Source organism: Sinocyclocheilus grahami, unplaced genomic scaffold, assembly GCF_001515645.1.
Source record: "Sinocyclocheilus grahami isolate Dianchi unplaced genomic scaffold, SAMN03320097.WGS_v1.1 scaffold853.1, whole genome shotgun sequence".
In the NCBI taxonomy this organism is placed as follows: Eukaryota; Metazoa; Chordata; class Actinopteri; order Cypriniformes; family Cyprinidae; genus Sinocyclocheilus; species Sinocyclocheilus grahami.
In genome coordinates, this window is record NW_015506032.1 from 365,019 (window position 1) to 387,528 (window position 22,510).

General features: G+C 40.3%; 1 protein-coding gene and 1 pseudogene across 1 annotated transcript in view; one reads left to right on the plus strand and one right to left on the minus strand.

Moving 5' to 3' along the window:
- LOC107563000 (eukaryotic translation initiation factor 4H-like) overlaps window positions 1-8,394 on the minus strand; it is a 16,280-nt gene extending 7,886 nt beyond the window's left edge. Inside the window, exons 1-3 of the mRNA XM_016247771.1 lie at window positions 8,330-8,394; window positions 1,335-1,374; window positions 568-661 (exon numbers count right to left, since the gene is read on the minus strand). Coding sequence (XP_016103257.1) covers window positions 568-661; window positions 1,335-1,374; window positions 8,330-8,394 — 199 coding nt within the window. The remainder of the gene's footprint in view (window positions 1-567; window positions 662-1,334; window positions 1,375-8,329) is intronic.
- A 10,627-nt stretch (window positions 8,395-19,021) lies between these two features.
- Window positions 19,022-21,970, plus strand: LOC107563001 (serine/threonine-protein kinase pim-2-like; annotated as a pseudogene).
- The last annotated feature ends 540 nt before the right edge of the window (window positions 21,971-22,510 follow it).

Genomic DNA, 22,510 nt, shown 5'->3' on the forward strand with positions numbered 1-22,510 from the left:
AGCAATGGCATGGACGCGATGTTGTCTGGGGGTTTGGCAAAAGGAGAGTGGGACGGTGGGCGGTGCTCGGGGTGGTGACTGAAAGCGGTGACTGTGTAGTTCTGATGTCAACTTTTTACGAAAGTCACAACGGTTCATGAAAAATCACAGCTACTTTAAGCAGGCTGTGTGTATTTTACTGTGGACTGACTGTTTTGAAACTTATATGGTAGTTACATAGCCCCTAGACCTCAGTAATCGTGAAAAAAGCCAGGAAATTTCAGTTTTGACAATATGGGACCTTTAAAAAAAACTTCAGAAAACAGAAACGTCATGCCTTCATCTCTGGAAAACCTTATACAGCTGTAATGTATAGAAAATCGGACCACCCATCCCTAGCATTGCTCATTTCTGAGACTATAAAGACCACAAAATTTGAAAGACAACACAAGCAACATACATCAACAGACAAACTACTACTACACGACTAAAATGCGAGTAAACGGCACTAATAGAAGCACAAGATAAAAAAGATTGTGCTTATGAACGAATGAATGATATTTTGATATATTGGCACACACACAGTACCTCTGTCGTCTTTCCGGAAGCCGAAGCCTCCGGCGCCACGTTCTTGCTTTCGGCCCTCCGCGATATCCACCCTCAAAGATCGGTCCCCTAGCAGCTGCAGAAGAAGTTCACACTTAACACACAATATATCAAACAGTACACTAGCGCTCAAAAGTTTGTGGTTGGTAAGATTGTTAAATAGTTCTGAATGAAGACCCTTATGCTTGCCTACGCTGCATGTAATATGATTAAAAATACAGTAAAAACAATACTAGTGGGAAATATAATTTACAATAATTTTTCTATTTTAATACATTTAAAAATGTATCCAGTCTTTCGCATCACATGATCCTTCAGAAAACATAACGTGCTGATTTGGTGCTCAGGAAACATTCAGCATTCATCATTAATGTTGCACACAGTTGTGCTGCTTCATATTTTTGTGGAGCTTTTGTTTTGATTCTCTGCTGAATAGAAAGTTCTGGAAATCTTTTGTAACAATTTAAAAAAAAATCTTTGTCACTTCTGATCAATTTAATGTATCCTTGTTGAATAAAAGCATTCATTTCCTTAAAGCGGCCCAAAAACAAACAACCTGATCAGCTCTACACCTCAACACGCAGGTAAAAGATTGATCAAGACGTCGGAGTCCAGCAGGACTCAAACACAGCAAATAAAAGACACATATACTGACTAATAACGCCCACCATGACCACTCAGCTGGTTAACAGATGCGTGTATGTGCTTTCGAACATCTACCATGCATCTCACCAATTGACCACTCTCACTTCTGGTGGTTTTGCGTCATACGTAACATCCCGAAAAAGCCTCACAAACACAAGAATAGGCATGAGAGTCATGGCTGAGCCGCAGTGATGGATGGAAGGACGCACTGGGAGTTTTCCCTTCCGAGTGTCTGAATCAGACGTGTGCGATATTAAGTGAGCTCACATTCATCTGTGGTACAAAAACCTTGCTTCTGATCAAGCGGCAACCTTCCGGTCTCTCTCTGGAAACCAACACGGAAGTGACTTAAACTGCAATTCATCGACTGGCCGCTAGAGACTGGCTCCAAAAGGGAATCAATCCCATAGACCCTCCTTTTTTTTTTTTTATAGTATATGCTTCTGATACATGTTTATTTTGCATTTACATGTGAAATTGTTACATTTAATTAAATTTAATTGCAATACCAAGACACAGGCTAATCGATATCAACAAACCCATTTTACTATTACAGAGGTGGTACATTAACTGCACTTGAACTGTTTTTTAAGCCCAGCTCACACGGTGCGATTTTGGCCTTAATTTGGTCACCTGAGACAAATTTTGAAATTCCTAAATGATTCCTATAATCCTAGGCTAAAATCTGCAGTCTTTGATCGTTAGTTTGACATGTTCACCGACAGCCGATTAATGGCCATTGTGATCGACGAAATTCTGGCAGTGTCAGATGATTTGGCGCACAGTCCTGCAGTGTGACTTCTCCTACGACGAACGCCAAACTGTTTTCGTTTTTCAAGACAAGCCATGATCAGAATTATTGCTAGAGATTTCTTCTAACCGCATAAACTCTGGCGCTCTCGTCTTCCGCTCACGGAATTCATCTGATTCGTTGCCTTTGCTATGATAAACACAGGTTGCGCTGCTGTTTTCATGTGGGTGTGTAGTGCTCCTATACTATTCTTCTTAAATACACTGGCATTGCCGCCATTCACATACTTTTAATGATAGCCAACATTACAGCCTACGTGCAATGCAGCTTGCAGTCACTGAACGTGTATGGGTTGATAAGGTAAAACTCCGGACAAGTTTTCTTGCGCGCACCCAGTCTTAACTGGCATTAACTGTCGTACAGGCAACCTTCCGGTCTCTCTCTGGAAACCAACACGGAAGTGACTTAAACTGCAATTCATCGACTGGCCGCTAGAGACTGGCTCCAAAAGGGAATCAATCCCATAGACCCTCCTTTTTTTTTTTTTATAGTATATGCTTCTGATACATGTTTATTTTGCATTTACATGTGAAATTGTTACATTTAATTAAATTTAATTGCAATACCAAGACACAGGCTAATCGATATCAACAAACCCATTTTACTATTACAGAGGTGGTACATTAACTGCACTTGAAGTGTTTTTTAAGCCCAGCTCACACGGTGCGATTTTGGCCTTAATTTGGTCACCTGAGACAAATTTTGAAATTCCTAAATGATTCCTATAATCCTAGGCTAAAATCTGCAGTCTTTGATCGTTAGTTTGACATGTTCACCGACAGCCGATTAATGGCCATTGTGATCGACGAAATTCTGGCAGTGTCAGATGATTTGGCGCACAGTCCTGCAGTGTGACTTCTCCTACGACGAACGCCAAACTGTTTTCGTTTTTCAAGACAAGCCATGATCAGAATTATTGCTAGAGATTTCTTCTAACCGCATAAACTCTGGCGCTCTCGTCTTCCGCTCACGGAATTCATCTGATTCGTTGCCTTTGCTATGATAAACACAGGTTGCGCTGCTGTTTTCATGTGGGTGTGTAGTGCTCCTATACTATTCTTCTTAAATACACTGGCATTGCCGCCATTCACATACTTTTAATGATAGCCAACATTACAGCCTACGTGCAATGCAGCTTGCAGTCACTGAACGTGTATGGGTTGATAAGGTAAAACTCCGGACAAGTTTTCTTGCGCGCACCCAGTCTTAACTGGCATTAACTGTCGTACAGTCTGACATTAATGACAACTGAGATCCCACAGTGTGGCATGATCATCATGTTCATACAGTCTGACAAGTACAATCTTAAAGGACTTTGCACAGTGTGAGCCCGGTTTTAGGTGCATTATTGCTGCTTGGAGATGAAAAAACGCTTTTACACAGTTCAATTACAACTGCAGAAATAATGCAGAAATTAGTGTTTCAATGTTTCAGTGTTTTAAAGTCATTTAATTTGTGTTTTACATACATTTCAAGTCATATTAGTAAAACAGTTTGCCTTCAGTCGTCAGAAGATGAAAGCGATATCTTTGCCATAGCATCCTTTCAGTGTTTAAGGGGATTTTGGCCTCAGTTCTGTTCAATGCTTTGAATCAATGGCACTGTTTTCTATGAAATGAAACATCAGCTTCAGCTTTACCCAGATAACGCGTTGATCGTTGATTGAGCCTTACAAAGTGGCATTCAAAGTTAAATTAATTTCAACACCATGTTTCATTCATGAATGAATCAGTGTTTTTATGCATATTAGTTGAATGAACTGACCGGTTTAATGATGACTACTCATGAAGATCATTCCTTGCCGCCACCTACTGGTGTAACAATGTAACTGCATTGACTGACAGTCCTAGTGCTGATACTAGGGCTGACACTAACTACTATTTTTATTTCGATTAATCAATCGAGTAATTTATCGATTTATCTAAATGATTACTTGCCCACAAAAAAATGAAAATTAAAGAAAATATTTTATTAAACTTGCAACTTTGCCCTTCAGTAGTGTACCATAAAAAAGTATAAATGTAAACAAGTCATTGACGAAATGTAAAACTAAAAGAGTAAAAATGTAAACAAACCTAATAAAAATGAAATAAAAAAATAATAATTACAAAAGTCTGAGAAAGTCAGCATGTTCTTAATGTCAATATATCCACATGTTCTGGGCTTCTGTTCATTGCAGCTGTGAGTGCAACTACAAAGGGGAAAAAATATGTTTCAATTAACCCCAACAGTTGGGTTTTCACATTAAATAAATGCAATGTTTAGAGTCCACTAGAATCAAGTATTCAAATTGTATTATTAAAAGTTATTATTATTAAAAATGTTAAGTATTAGAAGTACTCTTAGAAATGTGTAAACAAGAGATTTAAACAGACATCTATTGAAAAAAATGAACAGGGACTTCAGTAGTGAAACTCCAAATGAAATCCAAATTTCTATGAAATTCTTTTTTAAAGCAAGAGTAAAGTGCATCTCATAGTCCAAATCACTGAAATCAAAGTTCAGTATTATAGTGTAAGAATGACAACATGTCCACATGTTCTGGTCTACTAATAATAAAATATAATTAATATTTTTTGAGGTAATAAAAATAGATGTAGGTTAAGTGAATAATAGCCTTTAAATTTACTTAAAATACATATAATAGCAATGAGGCAATAATAATTTGTTCAAATATAGTATCAAAAGCAATAAATCATATGGTTTTATTGAACAAAACTGTTAAAATACTGTATCATAATGTAATAGAGCCACTGATCTATACATAATTATAAAATAATATAATCTCGATTATAGATCAGTGAATAGAGCTAATGTACAGTACACATTACAACAAAGGCCTGAAGGGGGCGCCAACGGCCTGACGATTGTTTTTACACATTACTGTGCGATCTAAAACTTGGTTAATATTTACCAAGCATCATTTAATTCAAATGTCCACTTAATCTTTCATATTTGCCCATTTCTTTACGACAGAAATGCTATAGCCACTGTAATTTAATGAATATGTGGACATCAAAACGTGTAAACTCAAGAGTGAGGGTTTGAGCTTTTATTTTGAATCCGCGAGATGACGTATTCTCCTGTGTTTGCATGGATTTATAAATGATTTACCTAACAAATCTGATGAAATGGCGCACGTTGCGTTCCCAGATGAATGTTATAATAAACCCAAACTCACAACAACATGCACAGATGGAGTTTGAGCCGCTCCACACACACGTAAATGATAACAGTTCCTGTGGAACAGCATTTACTGTGAACGGAGCCGCTGTGAGACACGTACGTAACCTACACGCCTACATCACATAATTATTTAATTAAATCGTAGCATTTGTGCATTCACGGTTATGCTTAATTTTAATTTTTAAATAGGTTTAATATATCATGCAGCCTTGCGAAACGGTCTAATAATTTGTTTTATGGATTCTCGTCCGTGAAATGCACCACTTCCGGTATTTTGCCGGTTAGTCGACGCAGGCAAAATGAAGTCGAGGATTTGTTTTTTTTATCGAATAGTATTGACGAATCGTGGCAGCCCTAGCTGATACTGCTGAAATATCAGCACGTTTGGAACGCCTCTTTATATAGCAGCATAATAATAATGCGTTAATATCATGATTGATCCACTCGAAATCACTGTCAGCTAAATTTCCTGACGAAATTCCTGTGCAAACAAGCGCAAGTGATATTATTTCTGTTTGGCCGTACCTTCCTCTGTTAACAAACTTTCAGTTTTATTTACTTGAACAAGTGTAAAATGAGAAGCAAACTAATGGACTATTACCTACATAATATCCTGACTTTGTCAGTAATTCAGCTGCAGGCCGATTTGGAAATCATTTGAAAAATAAGTACTTGCTTCATGTCTCTCATTAGAGGTCACTGATTTTGCAAGCGTACGGCTGCACTGCTTTTTTTCTTGAATAGCTGTTTTAGGCATTGAACTCTACTGTACTATGCATGTGATTGTTTCTATGTTTTCACTGAACAATAAAACTGCATTAGTTACGCAGATTGCAGAGTAATGTTTTCTTTTTATGAATTCATTTTTAAATATTACAAACTCATAAATGATGGAAACCATGGAAACTTTAAATATAATATAGTTTGCTATAATGCAATTCTTATTTTCGGTCCACAGCCAAGTTTGATTTTTGGCCCTTCATAAGAAAAAGTTTGGGCACCTCTGGTTTAGACCCTGATGAGGTGCTAAGCACTTTTCCACGTCAACGTTTTTACAAAATATAGGTCTGAAACTAAAAATGAGCATTATATGTTGACACGGCTGTCTGTATATAACTGGCATGAGGATGTGCAATCACTTCTGTTAGTCTGCACACTGGACAGTTATGAGATGATTCCGATATTCTAAAAAATCCCCAAATATCATATTGGCTTGGCCCACACATTGGTAACAAAGTGTAGGACAGACGCAAAACGTGCCTTGGACAGAAATATTGTAGAAAGCATCTGCTTAAAGGGGTCAATTTGCGCATCGTGTGTGTTTGTGTGTGTGTGTGTGTGTGTGTGAGCACGCGAGAGCAAAAGAGCGCGAGAGAGAGAGGGAGAGACAGGGTCACATCACAGTGGAGCCAGCTGTCTTAACCGTGGCTTGTGTACTGCAAACACATACCAGCTTCATCACTGTGTCTGTCACGCGACTCTGTTCCCCTTTCAGGCTCTGTCTTTACATTTATTTTGAAAGCTGAAGCTCACGATTATGGTAAGCGGCGTTACATTTCCGACGAGTGCTTGTGGTGTTCGGCCAATCACAATGCACTGGGTCAGCTGGCCAATCAGAGCAGACTGCGCTTGTCGGAAGGAGGGACTTTGTAGAAAACGAAGCGTTTGAGAGAGGCGGGGCATAGAGGACCTACAATAATCTACAGTATTTGAAAAATGTGTTTTTTAAACATTAAAGCATGTCAACATATTCTGTTACACCAAATAATGATCTTTAAAAAAAGCATCATATGACCCCTTTAATTTATTTTCTGTCTGTAATAGCAGATTAAATCCCATGCAAAGCAAATCTTCTGCAGGGATCCAGTGTACTGGGGACATTCCTCTGGTGTCAGACGGAGGCCTGAGCCGAGCGTATAGGATGACATCTCTGCACGGCTGGTGTTTTCAGACCTGTGCTGTGCGCAGCAAGTGATACATGACTGCTACTGGCACAGAAACATTCATCAACCCCAAAAACCCACGTGACAGCACTGTGTCGGGTTAGTGACCAGATGGAAATACCATGGTACACTGATACACAGATGAGAGGGCTGTAGGGTTGCCTGATATCAAAACACATGCATGCATGAATTACCTCTAGCTTTGCTGCGTTTCTCCATCAGCAGTGAGGCTTCAAACGCAGTACAAGTCTGTCTTTGCGCACAGTGCGATCTGTGTGAGTGACTGAACGTGTGCGCGTGAGCTACAGCATGACCGCACATTACTTTACAACGCTTCTCATTTTTTTGCGTGTTTGTTTGCTCATTAGCAATAATGCATTATGGCCAGGGAAGCCTGAAGTGCAAAACAGGACTCGTTTTGCCAGGTTTCCACACATCAAACAAGCACGCACTTTCTGTTTCTATATGCAATAAATGATCAATGCCACGCATGTGAGAGAGAGACAGCGCGCCTGTATGCAAATAAAGCCATCTGAAACATGTGCATGCCATCAGCTCGATCTGAGGGTCGGAAAACACAATAAACCCAGTTTATCATAGTGGATATTGACTTGCGCTGCTGATCCGAGAACAGCGCGAGCTAAAAAAAAAAAATATGACTGTGTATGGACGTGATCGTTTTCATCTGCGTGGCATTTCGCACGTCCAGAAAGATGGAAGTGCCGCGGTATTTTTGTGGAATGAGAACAATTCCACTCATGAGCAGCAATGCAGTGGGGTTCAAAACAGCAGGGGAATATAGCTGGAGTCAAAGCCCTGATCGAGGCCCAGTGCAGACCGTGTTAAACACGACAACACGCCGCCGCACTCATCGTTCAAACCACTTCTGACATCAGTAACTATATTCAGCAGAGACCAGCGAGCAGGAATGTTTTACATGGCGTCTGCGGACACCGCAATGCGGAGTCGGCCGTGAGACATGAAGCCCATGTGGGCTGAGTTTCGAGCCCGGCCTTCATTCATCACAGCGCGAGCGCGTCGCTGCTGCGCGGCCTACACCCGCTCGATCCCCCGCAAGCCTGCGCTCACACACCCGCAGCCTCCCGCCACACACGCTCAGACGCACGCCTCCCCGCTCCTCTCATGCAGGCTTCCTTACCCTCTCCCCCCGCCGAAGCTCCCGTAAGCCCGGTCCCGGTCATCGTAGTTATCGTAATCCGCCATTGACGAAGATGCTGTCCTCAGAAAGCAGCAGTCTGAGGCTGAAGGACCCCAAAATATACGGCTGCGAGCTTTAGCTGTCCTCTGCGTGCCCGAGGCGTGCCATTCGGAGGTTCATAAAATACATTTGAGTAATGATAGCGTAAACAGGTCTAAAATAGCAGAATATGACGAATGTGTATTCCTTTTGTCATCTAGATCCAAATAAACATTTTTGATGCGAATAATGGACGGGTTTTCAATCGGGCAACAGCGAATAGACTCGACATGCGATCTATAATGTGTTACCAGCTAAATCTTTTGGTGGAGCATATGATGGGTGGGGATTCTGATTCAGAGTTTAGAATCTTTTAAAGGGGTCATATGACATTGCTAAAAAAGAACATTATTTGGTGTATTTGGTGTAATGAAATGTGTTTATGCGGTTTAAGGTTAAAAAAACACATTATTTTCCACATACTGTACATTATTGTTTCTCCTCTATGCCCCGCCTTTCTGAAACACATAGATTTTTACAAAGCTCATCGGTCTGAAAAGCGAGGTGTGATTTATTTGGTTAAATCTTTCATTTTGTATTGTTTATTTATTGTTACATACATCTATAAATGGTGCTTTGCATGTAATGTCGCTTCTTTGTATGTAATGTTGATATTCTCTATATTTTTATATTTGGTACCTTGGCATTAATAAAAAGGAAAAAAAGAAAAGCGAGGTGTGCTCTGATTGGCCAGCTATCCAGTGCGTTGTGATTGGCTGTGCGCTGCACACATCTGAATATTTGGGTTGAAGTGTTCTGGAACAGTGTTGTAAATACAACTTAACCACTGATTGCTAGTTGTGTCCTCTTTTGGAAAGCCAAACAAAGTAGTTTCGCTTTCACAACAAAACAGTTGAGAATTGAATCAAAAATGTTCGCCTTCTTTCTTTGCGTGAACATTTGGGCGGAGTTATGCAAATCTTCCCACATAGTGAGGTAGACATGTGGGGGCGTGTTTGAACGAGGCGTTTTAGGAGGGCGTGGACGAGTCTTAACTTTTATAAAGAATATCTCTTTGGGTTTGAGACTTTAGTCTTTGCAACTTTAGGGATCTTATCTATTCACGAACAGCTTGTAACACTCCACAGAGAAAGAACGACTTGAAATCGCATCATATGACCTCTTTAAATGAGTTCACCAAAACGATTCATTTATAGACGAGTGCTTGCGGGTAGGTGTGTGAATCTTTGAGTAGCCAGCGTGTTCGATTCGATTCAGGAAAGATTTTGAAATGCGTAGTTACATTTTAAAAATGTTAGTCGCACGTTTAACCAAAACGTTTCAGACAAAATGTTCCATGGACGATGTATAAATAATATTTTTTGCTAACATTTTGAGAACATTAGGCCTATTAAAGACCTCATAACTTTGAACAATCGTTCTATTAACGTTACTGGAATAATGTTTGTCCAGTATTTTGAGAACCTTGCCACAATGTTATCTACCCTTACGAAAAAGAAGTGTATTCAAGTGTGCTATCAGTATACTTCTTTTAAACAAAAAAATAGGAAAGTATACTTTGAGTCTACTTTGTATGTACTTCTCAGAAATGGACTTTATGTACTTCTTGACTTATACTTAGAAAAAGTCTACTGTAGCTACTGTATACTTGTGCTCCTAGAATCCGTGTTTTCATTGTTATACGGTAGGGGGTGTTAGTACACATCTTCTGTACAGAATTTCCAAAAACCACAAGTGAAGAAGAAACCGAAACAACAGATGCTTCCACATGTAATCTAACAAGATCATCAGACATAAAACAGCATCAAAACTGAGTAACGTTATGGAATAAAATGTCGACCAATGAAGAGGTAATAATGACTGTCAAGCTTTGGGGTGTTGATCGACTCTATCTATGTTTTGATTATCATTCTGAAGCCAATTCATAGCCTTTTTTTTCATGTATAGTTGCAGTACAAACTAAACATTTTGATGTAAACTAGTTGTGTACTCAAAGTTTACTACTGTTATACTTCAAGTATACTTAAAAGTATACTTTTAAGTATACTAGAAAGTGGGCCAATTTAGTCCCAAGGAGTACTGAATTAGTACACTTACAAGTATACTACTAGTACACTGATATTTGTATACTTACAACATAAAGTATACTTAAAATATACTTAAAGTATACTACTTTTTGGTACGGGTACAGTTGAACATTTCCTGTTAGCTGTGTTTGAAGACAGAAATTAGAAGACGGAAATACAAGTTATTATTTTTATTTTTAGTTTTTTTTAGCTAGGTAAAATCAGATCATTTCAGATATGTAAACTCAGCTTTAAATTTTCTGTTATCACATCTGTTACATCAAGATCCTATGCACCATATGATTAGTAAGTCAAACCTCAAATCAAAGTCATTGTTGTTCTACCAACTTCATTGATAGTAGTCCATTCGATAGAGACTGTGTCTATTGCCCGAATAATAATGAGCTCAAATAATACATCTATTAGGCTATAGGATCTAGAAAAAATCTGATCGTGATTAAACCAGAAAATCACAAATTAAGTGAACAACAATTATTTCTAAAGCTCGGGCTCTTAAACCTTAGATCACTCACACCTAAGGTGATTATTGTAAACGAAATGATCACAGATAATAGTTTTGATGTACTCTGCCATACTGAAACCTGGCTTAAACCAAATGATTATTTTGGTCTAAATGAGTCTACTCCTCCAGGCTACTGTTATAAGCATGAGCCCCGTCTGATTGGTCGTGGCTGCAGTGACACAACAATATATAGAGATATTCTTAATGCTACTCAGAAAACAGGACACAGGTTTAACTAATTTGAAGTGCTAGTGCTAAATATTATGCTTACAGATAGAAGAAGAAAAAATCCCTGCTATCTTTCATTTTGGCTAATGTGTATAGACCTCAGGGCCCTATGTTGATTTTCTAAAAGAGTTTGCAGATTTTCTCTCAGACGTACTGATCAGTGTTGATAAAGTGTTGATTGTCGGAGATTTTAACATTCACATTGATAATAAAAATGATGCATTAGGGGTTGCGTTTACAGATTTACTAAACTCATTTGGGGTCAAGCAAAATGTCACTAGACCCACTCACCATCTTAATCATATTTAATTATATCACATGGAACCAATCTTACTGATATAGACGTTACACAGCATAGTGATGATGTCACTGACCACTACCTTGTAACGTACTTAATACTGCTGATATTTGTCATATCGCTCCGCGTTATTGTCTAGGTCAGGGGTAGGCAAGTTCAGTCCTAGAGAGCCGCAGTCCTGCGGAGTTCAGCTCCAACCCTGAAAAAAAACTCACCTGCCTATAGCCTTAGTAATCCTAAATTAGTACACTTACAAGTATACTACTAGTACACTGATATTTGTATACTTACAACATAAAGTATACTTAAAATATACTTAAAGTATACTACTTTTTGGTACGGGTACAGTTGAACATTTCCTGTTAGCTGTGTTTGAAGACAGAAATTAGAAGACGGAAATACAAGTTATTATTTTTATTTTTAGTTTTTTTTAGCTAGGTAAAATCAGATCATTTCAGATATGTAAACTCAGCTTTAAATTTTCTGTTATCACATCTGTTACATCAAGATCCTATGCACCATATGATTAGTAAGTCAAACCTCAAATCAAAGTCATTGTTGTTCTACCAACTTCATTGATAGTAGTCCATTCGATAGAGACTGTGTCTATTGCCCGAATAATAATGAGCTCAAATAATACATCTATTAGGCTATAGGATCTAGAAAAAATCTGATCGTGATTAAACCAGAAAATCACAAATTAAGTGAACAACAATTATTTCTAAAGCTCGGGCTCTTAAACCTTAGATCACTCACACCTAAGGTGATTATTGTAAACGAAATGATCACAGATAATAGTTTTGATGTACTCTGCCATACTGAAACCTGGCTTAAACCAAATGATTATTTTGGTCTAAATGAGTCTACTCCTCCAGGCTACTGTTATAAGCATGAGCCCCGTCTGATTGGTCGTGGCTGCAGTGACACAACAATATATAGAGATATTCTTAATGCTACTCAGAAAACAGGACACAGGTTTAACTAATTTGAAGTGCTAGTGCTAAATATTATGCTTACAGATAGAAGAAGAAAAAATCCCTGCTATCTTTCATTTTGGCTAATGTGTATAGACCTCAGGGCCCTATGTTGATTTTCTAAAAGAGTTTGCAGATTTTCTCTCAGACGTACTGATCAGTGTTGATAAAGTGTTGATTGTCGGAGATTTTAACATTCACATTGATAATAAAAATGATGCATTAGGGGTTGCGTTTACAGATTTACTAAACTCATTTGGGGTCAAGCAAAATGTCACTAGACCCACTCACCATCTTAATCATATTTAATTATATCACATGGAACCAATCTTACTGATATAGACGTTACACAGCATAGTGATGATGTCACTGACCACTACCTTGTAACGTACTTAATACTGCTGATATTTGTCATATCGCTCCGCGTTATTGTCTAGGTCAGGGGTAGGCAAGTTCAGTCATAGAGAGCCGCAGTCCTGCGGAGTTCAGCTCCACCCCTGAAAAAAAACTCACCTGCCTATAGCCTTAGTAATCCTAAAAACATTGATTAGCTTGTTCAGGTGTGTCTGATTAGGGTTGGAGCTGAACTCTGCAGGACTGCGGCTCTCTAGGACCGAACTTGCCTACCCCTGTTCTAGGTAGAACATTTATCCCAACCACTAAAGATAGATCCTGATCTGTCTCAGCTGCTCAGTGTTCCCATAGACACAAAAGAACTAGATGAAAGGACTAGCAATATGGGTACAGTCTTCTCATTAGATACTGTCGCACCCATCAGTTTAAAAAAGGTTACAGAGAAAAATACTGCACCATGGTACTGTCAGGCCTGTGTTCCTGTCTCTTGTGTTTTGTTCCCCAAGTTCTAGTTCTCCCTCGTGTTTCCTTATTCCCATATTTGGTTTGGTTTCCTGTTCTCGTTGTCTCATTATTAGTTGATTCCTCGCACCTGTCTGTCACTCATTAAGTTTAGCATAAATGTGTAGTCAGCCTCATGTTTTCTTGTCGAGTCTTAAACGTCATTCCATGTGTGTCTCCTGCGCTCCCTATGTTAGTGTTCCTTTTCATTTGGTTTGTTTCAAGTTTTCAAGTCAAGTTTTGAACGTCATCTCCTTGTCTCCTCGTTTCCATCCTACGCACCGTGACAGAAGACTCGACCACAAAAAAATGACTGCAGCTGAGGACACGCTGTGGGGTTTGCGGCAGGGCGGTCTGAGGTTGGAGCGATATGTGGAGGGTTTTCTCGAGCTCTCTAACTGGGTGAGCTGGCACGACGCTGCTCTAGGTGCATGCTTCCTGCTGGGGTTAATCCGCTGCGATCTTCCGACGTGTGATTTTCCCCTGATCGAGCTGATTAATCTCGTGCTGTTCTTAAATGGTTCTGATTTCGAAGTGGAAGAAGTAATGAAACTTCCCAAGCCTCGTCATCCAACTCCCGCTGGAACGCACCACGTCTCCCCAGCTCACCCCAAGCCGAGAACCTCCACATACCACTCCAGCGGCTCCTACCGACTGCCCAACCCCAAATTCCCCGCTGTCCTCCGAAGCTCCACACTAGTCGTCAGCCCAGTAAGGCCGGCCGTTCCGATGTCAAGCCCGCCGGCCATTCCCGAATCAGGCCCGCCGGCCACGCCGTTGTCAAGCCAGCCGGCCGCTATGAAGTCAAGCCCGCAACGACAAGCCCGCTGGCTGCCCAGTTCCCCCGTAACCAAAGGAGGAGGATGAGGAGAAAGGGACTGTTCTCTGCCTTCATCCTAGCCCCAGAGCTCGCTCCAGTGTCGGCTCCAGCCCCTGAGTTGGCTCCAGTGCCAGCTCCTCGAAAGCGCCTTGCTGTGCCTGCTCCTCCAGAGCACCCTCCAGTGCCAGCTCCTCGTAAGCGCTTCACAGTTCCCCAGTTAAGCCCAGGGAGGGCTCCAGATCCCCCGTTGAACCCAGGAAGGGCTCCAGATCCCCCGTTAAGCCCAGGGAGGGCTCCAGATCCCCAGTTAAGCCCAGGGAGGGCTCCAGATCCCCAGTTAAGCCCAGGAAGGGCTCCAATCCCCGGTTATGGCCAACGGATGGCCTCGGAGCCCGAAATCTTCCCCAAGTATTTTTTTTTGGGGGGGGGTAGTAGGGCTCCCGCCGTAGGGGCTGCGTTGTCCTGGCCTCCCGAACTACGTAACCCAAGGAGGAGGATGAAAAGAAAAGGACTGTTCTCTGCCTTCATCCTAGCCCCAGAGCTCACTCCAGTGTCAGCTCCAGCCCCTGAGTTCGCTCCAGTGCCAGCTCCTCGTATGCACTTTCCAGTCCCCGAGTCTAGCCCAGTGAGGGCTCCTGATCCCCCGTTGAGCCCAGGAAGGGCTCCAGGTCCCCAGTTAAGCCCAGGGAGGGCCCCAGATCCCCAGTTAAGCCCAGGAAGGGCTCCAATCCCCGGTTATGGCCAACGGATGGCCTCGGAGCCCGAAATCTTCCCCAAGTATTTTTTTTTGGGGGGGGGTAGTAGGGCTCCAGCCGTAGAGGCTGCGTTGCCATGGCCTCCTGAACTACCTGCTCCACTGTGCCCTCCTGGGCTGCCAGATCCACCATGGCCTCTGAGTCTGCCTGCTCCGCCATAGCGCCCCGAACGGCCAGATCCGCCATAGTTGATTCCTCGCACCTGTCTGTCCCTCATTAAGTTTAGTATAAATGTGTAGTCTGCCTCATGTTTTCTTGTCGAGTCTTAAACGTCATTCCATGTGTGTCTCCTGCGCTCCCTATGTTAGTGTTCCTTTTCATTTGGTTTGTTTATTAAAAGTCAAGTTTTGAACGTCATCTCGTTTCCATCCTACGCACCGTGACAGGTACAACATTAATACTCAGGCTCTCTCATAACTCCTATTAAATTCAGACAAGACTGAGGTATTACTTATTGAACCAAAAACCTGCACACAGAATCTCTTAGAATACAATTTGCAGCTAGAAGTACTGTTATGTCATTATCTGCAGTTAAAGACCTGGGTGTTATGTTAGACAACAACTTGTCTTTCGAAAATCATATTTCATATGTTACAAAAACAGCCTTCTTCCAACTCAGAAACATTGCTAAGCTATGGAACAAGTTATCTGTTTCTGATGCAGAAAAGCTAGTTCATGCATTCATGATGTCTCGACTGGATTACTGTAATGCACTACTAGCTGGTTGTCCTGCATCTTCAATAAACAAGCTACAGTTAGTCCAAAATGCAGTGGCTAGAGTTCTTACCAGGTCAAAAAAATATGATCATATTACCCCAATTTTATCATCTCTATACACTGGTTACCTATTAAGTTCCGTATTGATTTCAAAATATTGCTACTGACCTATAAGGCACTAAATGGTTTAGCTCCTGTATATTTAACTGATCTTCATATGCCCTATAATCCATCACGCTCTTTAAGGTCACAAAACTCTGAACTTTTAGTAGTACCTAGGATATCTAAGTTCACTAAAGGAGGGAGATAATTTTCCCAGCTGGCTCCCAAACTTTGGAATAGCCTTCCTGATAATGCTCAGGGCTCAAACACACTCGCTCTGTTTAAATCTAGATTAAAGACACATCTCTTCAGCCAAGAATTTGCATAATGAATCTCAATCACACCCTTGTTCCCATTTAGATCAGATAAAAGTCATAAACATATGTTTTTTGCTTGAAATGTTATGAACAGCAGCAACGCTAATTCTTTTCCATTTGTCTTTCTTTTCCTACCCCGGGATGCCCATCTCGAGGTAACTAGAGATTACACCAGCTCCAGTGTGGATCCAGCCTCATAGAAAGACTGCAGATGACCCAACACCTGTGAAGAGATGATGCTGACCCCTGCGAGGACCCCTGATGACGCCAACTTGAATCGACATGCACAGCTGCCAAATTTTCTCTATATTGTAATCATTATGATCACACTTGTAATAATCGCTTTAATGAGCTTCTGCCTGAAATTAATTTAATGTTAGCTAACTGTATGACTCTATTACCCTAAACTGTTAATTTGTGAAATGTACATTACTTGGACACATTCACTCCTGATAACAGATCACTCTAAATTGTAATGTAGACACATACATTTTCTGTAAAGCTGCTTTGAACAATGTGTATTGTGAAAAGCGCAATACAAATAAATTTGAATTGAATTGAAGCTAGACAGCATAACAATGTGCCTTGAGAAAACACTGGTTGCTTTTATTGTTTCTTTCTAAATGTCCAAAGTACATTAAGTATTAAGTATTAATAATAGTGCTGTCAAATCGATTAATCGTGATTAATCACATCCAAAATAAAAGCTTGTGTTTACATAATATATGTGTGTGCTGTGTATATTTACAGTATATATATATATAAATACACACACATACATGTATATATTTAAGAAATATATGTAATATATATTTATATTAAATCCTATATAACTGCAAAAAGAGAGTGAGTTTGATGAAGAGGAGAGCATCTTAAAGGGATGGTTCACCCAAAAATTCTGCCATCAGTTATTCACCCTTGTGTTGTTCCAAAATGGTAGCCATTGACTTCTGTAGTATTTTTTTATTTGTTTTCCATACTATGGAAGTCAATGTCAAATGTTTGGTTACCAATATTCTTCAAAATATCTTAATTTGTGCTCAACAAAAGTAAGAAACTTGGAACAACTTGAGGGTGTGTAATGATGACAGGATTTTCATTTTGGGGTGAACTATCCATTTAAGGCGTATGTTGAAATAGATCCCCCTTCATCAGAATGTATAAAAGTCTGCAGAGAATGTACTACTGCCCTTTTATATTCCAACTAAACAAAACACAGATATTTATAACTGTCATGTGGAAAAGTCTATTCTTACTATCAAAACAAGTCGTGAGGAAAGATGAGAAAAGAAAGAAGCTGGAAAGAACCCACCTATACTTTAAAAAGGTCATTTCTGAGACTTAGCAAGGTGGGAAGATGTGAATTAATTTTCATAATGTAAGCGATATCTTGCGCCCTCGTGTGGCTGTGAGGAAAGAAAGAAAAAAACCCACTTCCCAGCAGCCATTTCAGATGAATGAAACAATCATCTAATGGCCAGAAAAAAGAGAAAAGTTTTATTGAATGAATGATGATCACATACTTCTGAAGACTGTTGGAAACATTACATTTGAGCTATATGGTGAAACCCAAATGAGTCTAGTTGTGAAGTTGTCAAAGGGTAATATCTCACATTCAGTTACATAATTCAAACACCTGAATATAAAATTATGATTTTTATGAGACTATAAAGCATTCTGACAAGAATCAACTTTCAGCCACTCTTAAAATGTATGTCACTGCATTTGGTAAATGATCAAACCAAGTAGCTTCTGCGATCAGACGATGCTAGAGCTTTTCTTGGAACTAACTCCAATCTTACAATCGCTTTTAACCAACTAGTGAAAGTGTAAAGCCAAGATCACACATGTATCCTAGAGCAGGGGTGGCCAATGGAGGCCCTGAAGAGCCACAGTCCTGCAAAGTTTCACTCCAACTCTAATCAAACACACCTGATCAAGCTAACCAGGGTCTAAGGGTGACTAGAAAGCTACAGGCAGGTGAGTTTTTATCAAGGCTGGAGCAAAACTCCATAGGACTGTGGCTCTCCAGGACTGACGTTGGCCACTGCTGCTATAGAGTGTCTACAGTTATGCATCCCATTTGAATCGGTATTGTGACCAAATATTTTGGGGGCCACTGCACAAATGAAACATACATTAACAGAGTGAATAACCAGCACTCTCTTCCACCCTCAATACCATTTCCGGTTTTGTTTTGTAGAAAACATGGAAACACCAAAGACGCTTTAATATGTTGTGTTTTATTAGACTGGTGACGACCGCACAGAGTATCATAATAACAGAACTTTCAAATGTATCATAAAACAGCGCTGCTTTACCCCACATACGCACGACTGGAAGCAGCGGAAGCGGTCGACTGTGGCATAATAAAAGCTCTGTTGCTTTCGAGCTGTGTGTCACACTCGTTCAGCGCCTCGTTTCGCTTCGACGGCTTTCAGGCTCACTCTGCTTCATTCTACTACATTAAAAAATCATTAGCTCTTCCATGAACATGATTTCTGCCTGAGTCCCGTCGGATTGCATCGGCTGTGGGGATGAAGACCACAACTCCCATGATTCCACACTCAGTCACGGCGTCATCAAACTAGTCTTTGTCTCTTTGTTTATTTTGAATACGTGCCCTCTAGCGGCGAAAATACATATTGTGCCTTTAAGCTAACTGAGACTTGTTATAACACTTGCATATTATTGCTCTCTTGTTGATTTTGATTGCCACCAGTCCTCATTTGTAAGTCGCTTTGGATAAAAGCATTTGCTAAATGACTAAATGTAAATGTCTACATGTGGTGTTTGGCATTGAGTCTCATGCTGAATGCGTGAGAATTGTCAGCCCTGTATCTATTTATATATATCTTAATATATTATTATATTAACCATTTGCAAACATTATTATCTGACTCGGCTCCTCCCGACCGCAAACGCAGGTTTACAAGCCACTGCGTTTTTCAGTCAATTTCTTGCCTTTTCCCCCGTTATGACTAACACATTCTTGTACACGATAAAGGCTCCTAGTGGTTTCTCGGTTTGATGGATTTGAGCATCCATAAACAACGCAGAACATAGGCATTTTGAGTTTCTGCTAGTGATTCCTATATAGAAAAATCACTTCCTGCCCTTCAGGTGCATTTCGCGCCACAGCAATGACGTCATGTGCAAACAACCTATTCTAAAAGTTTTAGAACGTTGACGCGGGACACATAAAGCGTGAAATTCCCCTGCACACTCTGTGGCGAGTAAGGAGTACAGTGTTACCAGCAGTGTTTATCGTGTGTTTACAGTTGTCGATGGCGTTTTTTCACGTATTGATTATGGGACTGTGAGTATCGCAAGCGTGTGGCCGCCACATGCTCGCGTCATGATACTGTCGTGAACGTGCGTCCAAAGTGACGCAGTAGAGACGAAAATGTGGAATAAAGTCCACATAAGACTTGAATAAATTATTTTTGTTTTCTTTGTTTATTCTCGTAGCTTCGTAATTTTACAGTTGAACCACTGATGTCACACGGACTACTTTGTTGATCATCTTGGTACTTTTCTGGACCTTGAACGTGGTAGTTGCCTTGCTGTCTATGGGAGGGTCAGAGAGCCCTCAAATTTAATAAAAAATATCTTAAATTGTGTTCCGAAGATGAACGAAGGTCTTATGGGTTTGGAACAACACGAGGGTGAGTAATTAATGACAGAATTGTATTCATTTAGACAGTTCATTTTTGGGTGAACTAACCCTTTAATATGATTGTGCAATATTTAATTTATATTATTTGATTAAATCAAGCTTTTGGTTGATAGTCCTTTCTTTAGATCAGACTTCTCTATTATAGTACATCATCTGTACTGTAGAGGACAGTGATCATCAGGAGCCTCCATCCAGTGTTCCTGATGTCCCGCCCACTGCCGAGGACCAGCAAATGGAGGACGACCAGCCTCAGGATCAGGATGGTCCAGTCAGTCCACCAGCAGGTGCGAGTACATCACATCTGCTGCTAAGACAGCTGGACTGTGATCAGATCACGAGGATCGAGGGGGAGTTTACTGTCATAACCCAAAATATAACACATACACTCTTCTTACATTTTTTGTTTAGCTGGATGTGTATAAAATAAAGTGTATGTTTTAACATTTCTTTTAGTTTTTCATTTTAATCCACCATTTGGCTTTTCTTTGCTGTTCACTTAAATAGCCCTGTAGTGCAACAAATAAATTTTTAAAAGACAAATATTCCATATATTTCTCAATGAATATAAATCATTTAGAAGTACAATTATGATAATTATATGAGAATTAGGAACAATGTTAAAATAGTTTTAGAATAGATATGGTAAGCCACACTGCAGGACACTGATATTATAAATAATAATAAAAAATAAAAATGACTATAATTATGTTTTAATAGACCACATTTGCTGGAAATACATCATTGGCAAGAAGATGGGGGAAGGAGGACCCGCTGTGAAGATGGCCTTCAGGTGGCTGTGAAATTCACAACGAAGATGGAGAATGAGCTGTACATCAGCCTTGTAAGTAGGCTGTGATATCTTTGACATCTCCTCTCATTGCAATTTATAACATCTTAGATTAATGTAAATGACAGAGTACAAGTATTTCAATAGACAAACAGACAGAGAAACCACTTCCATCTAGCCATCATGAAAACTGACTATCCCAAATCAGTACCTCTTGAGCTGGCCCTGACAGTCACGGCCAATCAAGGCCTCAGCTGTCCCCACACCATACAGGTGCTGGAGTGGCAGGACCATCCCGACCAGTGCATCATGGTCCTAGAGCTGCCCTCACACTGCGTGGACATGCATGATTTTTGGGAGCATCATTTAGCACGTCATTTCATGTGGCAGGTGATTGACAAAGTTGCCGTGTGCTGTTCCCGGGGGGTCTTCCATCGGGACATCAACATGCCGAACCTTCTGGTCAACACGTAGACCCTGAGAGTCAAATTGATCGATTTTGGCTGTGGAGACCTCCTGAAAAGCTCATCCTACATCACCTACAGTGGTATGTATTATCTTTTTTGGGACTTGTAGTGACCATGTGTTAGTCAGGCGGGACAGAGCAAAATATTAACAGTACACTAATGCCATTCTCAAAACAAGAAAAGCCAATGATAATTTTATTTTTGTTGACTAAAATCAAATGCCAGTCAGAGTAAAGTGAGAAAAGTGGTAAAGCAAACTTACACACGTGACAAAATCTTTCCTCCAGGGACAGCAAGGTACTGCCCTCCTGAATAATTTGAGAAGGGCGAGTACTATGCGAAACAGGTGACGGTGTGGTCGCTGTGGGTGCTGCTGTTTAGGATGATCACCAGCCTTTTCCCAGACAGCAGCAACATCGGTTTGATGGACGCCAATGTGTGGTTCCAGCCAGGCTTCTCAAATGGTGAGAACTTCATTATAACAAAGAAAGACAAGTGCAATTCTTTTATAAAAGATGTTGTTGTGGATAATGGAGGAATCTCTTGCAGTTTTACAGCTTAGAGAGCAAGTGTAATATTGATGGTGATAATCAGACTTCTCTCCATCTTTTTGCACAGAATGCTGCTGTTTTATACGAGGTTGCCTGAAGAGCGACCCAGCGCAAAGGCTTCAACTGGACTTCCATCACTGGTTCACTGGTAAGCTAAGATGATTTTGAAGATATGTTGCCATTTTTTGGCTTTTTGTTGGTTTGGTTTGAGTATCTGAATATGGACATCAGCTTCCTTATGTCTTTTCAATAACTGTCATTTAGTCAATCTGCACAGATGACAAGTTGTATTATTAATACCTTAATGAAGTATGATTGTCTAATTTGTACAATTTCTAATTGTGTTTCCGATCCCACTGTAGGTCATGGAGAAGAGGGTCAGCTTTGCGTCTGGCGGGCTGACAAGGGTGGCCCCTCCATCCCTCCAGCCTTAGTGTCTTGAAGGGCTTGCAGGTCTTGGTTGCGTCTGGCACATTGGCTTGAGGTGGTAGTTTTAGCGTCTTGAAGAACTACTTGCCTAGGGATGTGCATTGTAAATAATTTGTTTAGTTTTAGTTAGTTAAGTTAATCTTTACTTTATTTGTCCCTCAAGAGGGAAATTTGGTTTGGGCAATACAGGTAAAACTGCATAACAAAGTACCAACATCAATAATAACAATCACACAGTTGTGTCCCCTGAATCAGAGTTTAACAGCCTTGTAGCCAAAGGAACAAAAGAGTTTTTATAACGGTTATATCTAGACATCGGAATACGAAAACGTCGACCAGATGGAAGTAATTCAAATTCTTGCTGAAGCACATGAGAAGGGTCCCGAATCATTTTCATTGCCTGTTTAAGAATAACCTTATTAAAAACAGACTGAAAATTGGGATAAACCCTCAGACCAACCACTTTCATAGCAGTACACACCAAACGGTTCAGCTGAGATCTAAGAGTAACTTTCAAATGACCAAACCAGGCTGCTATACCATACAGTAAGAT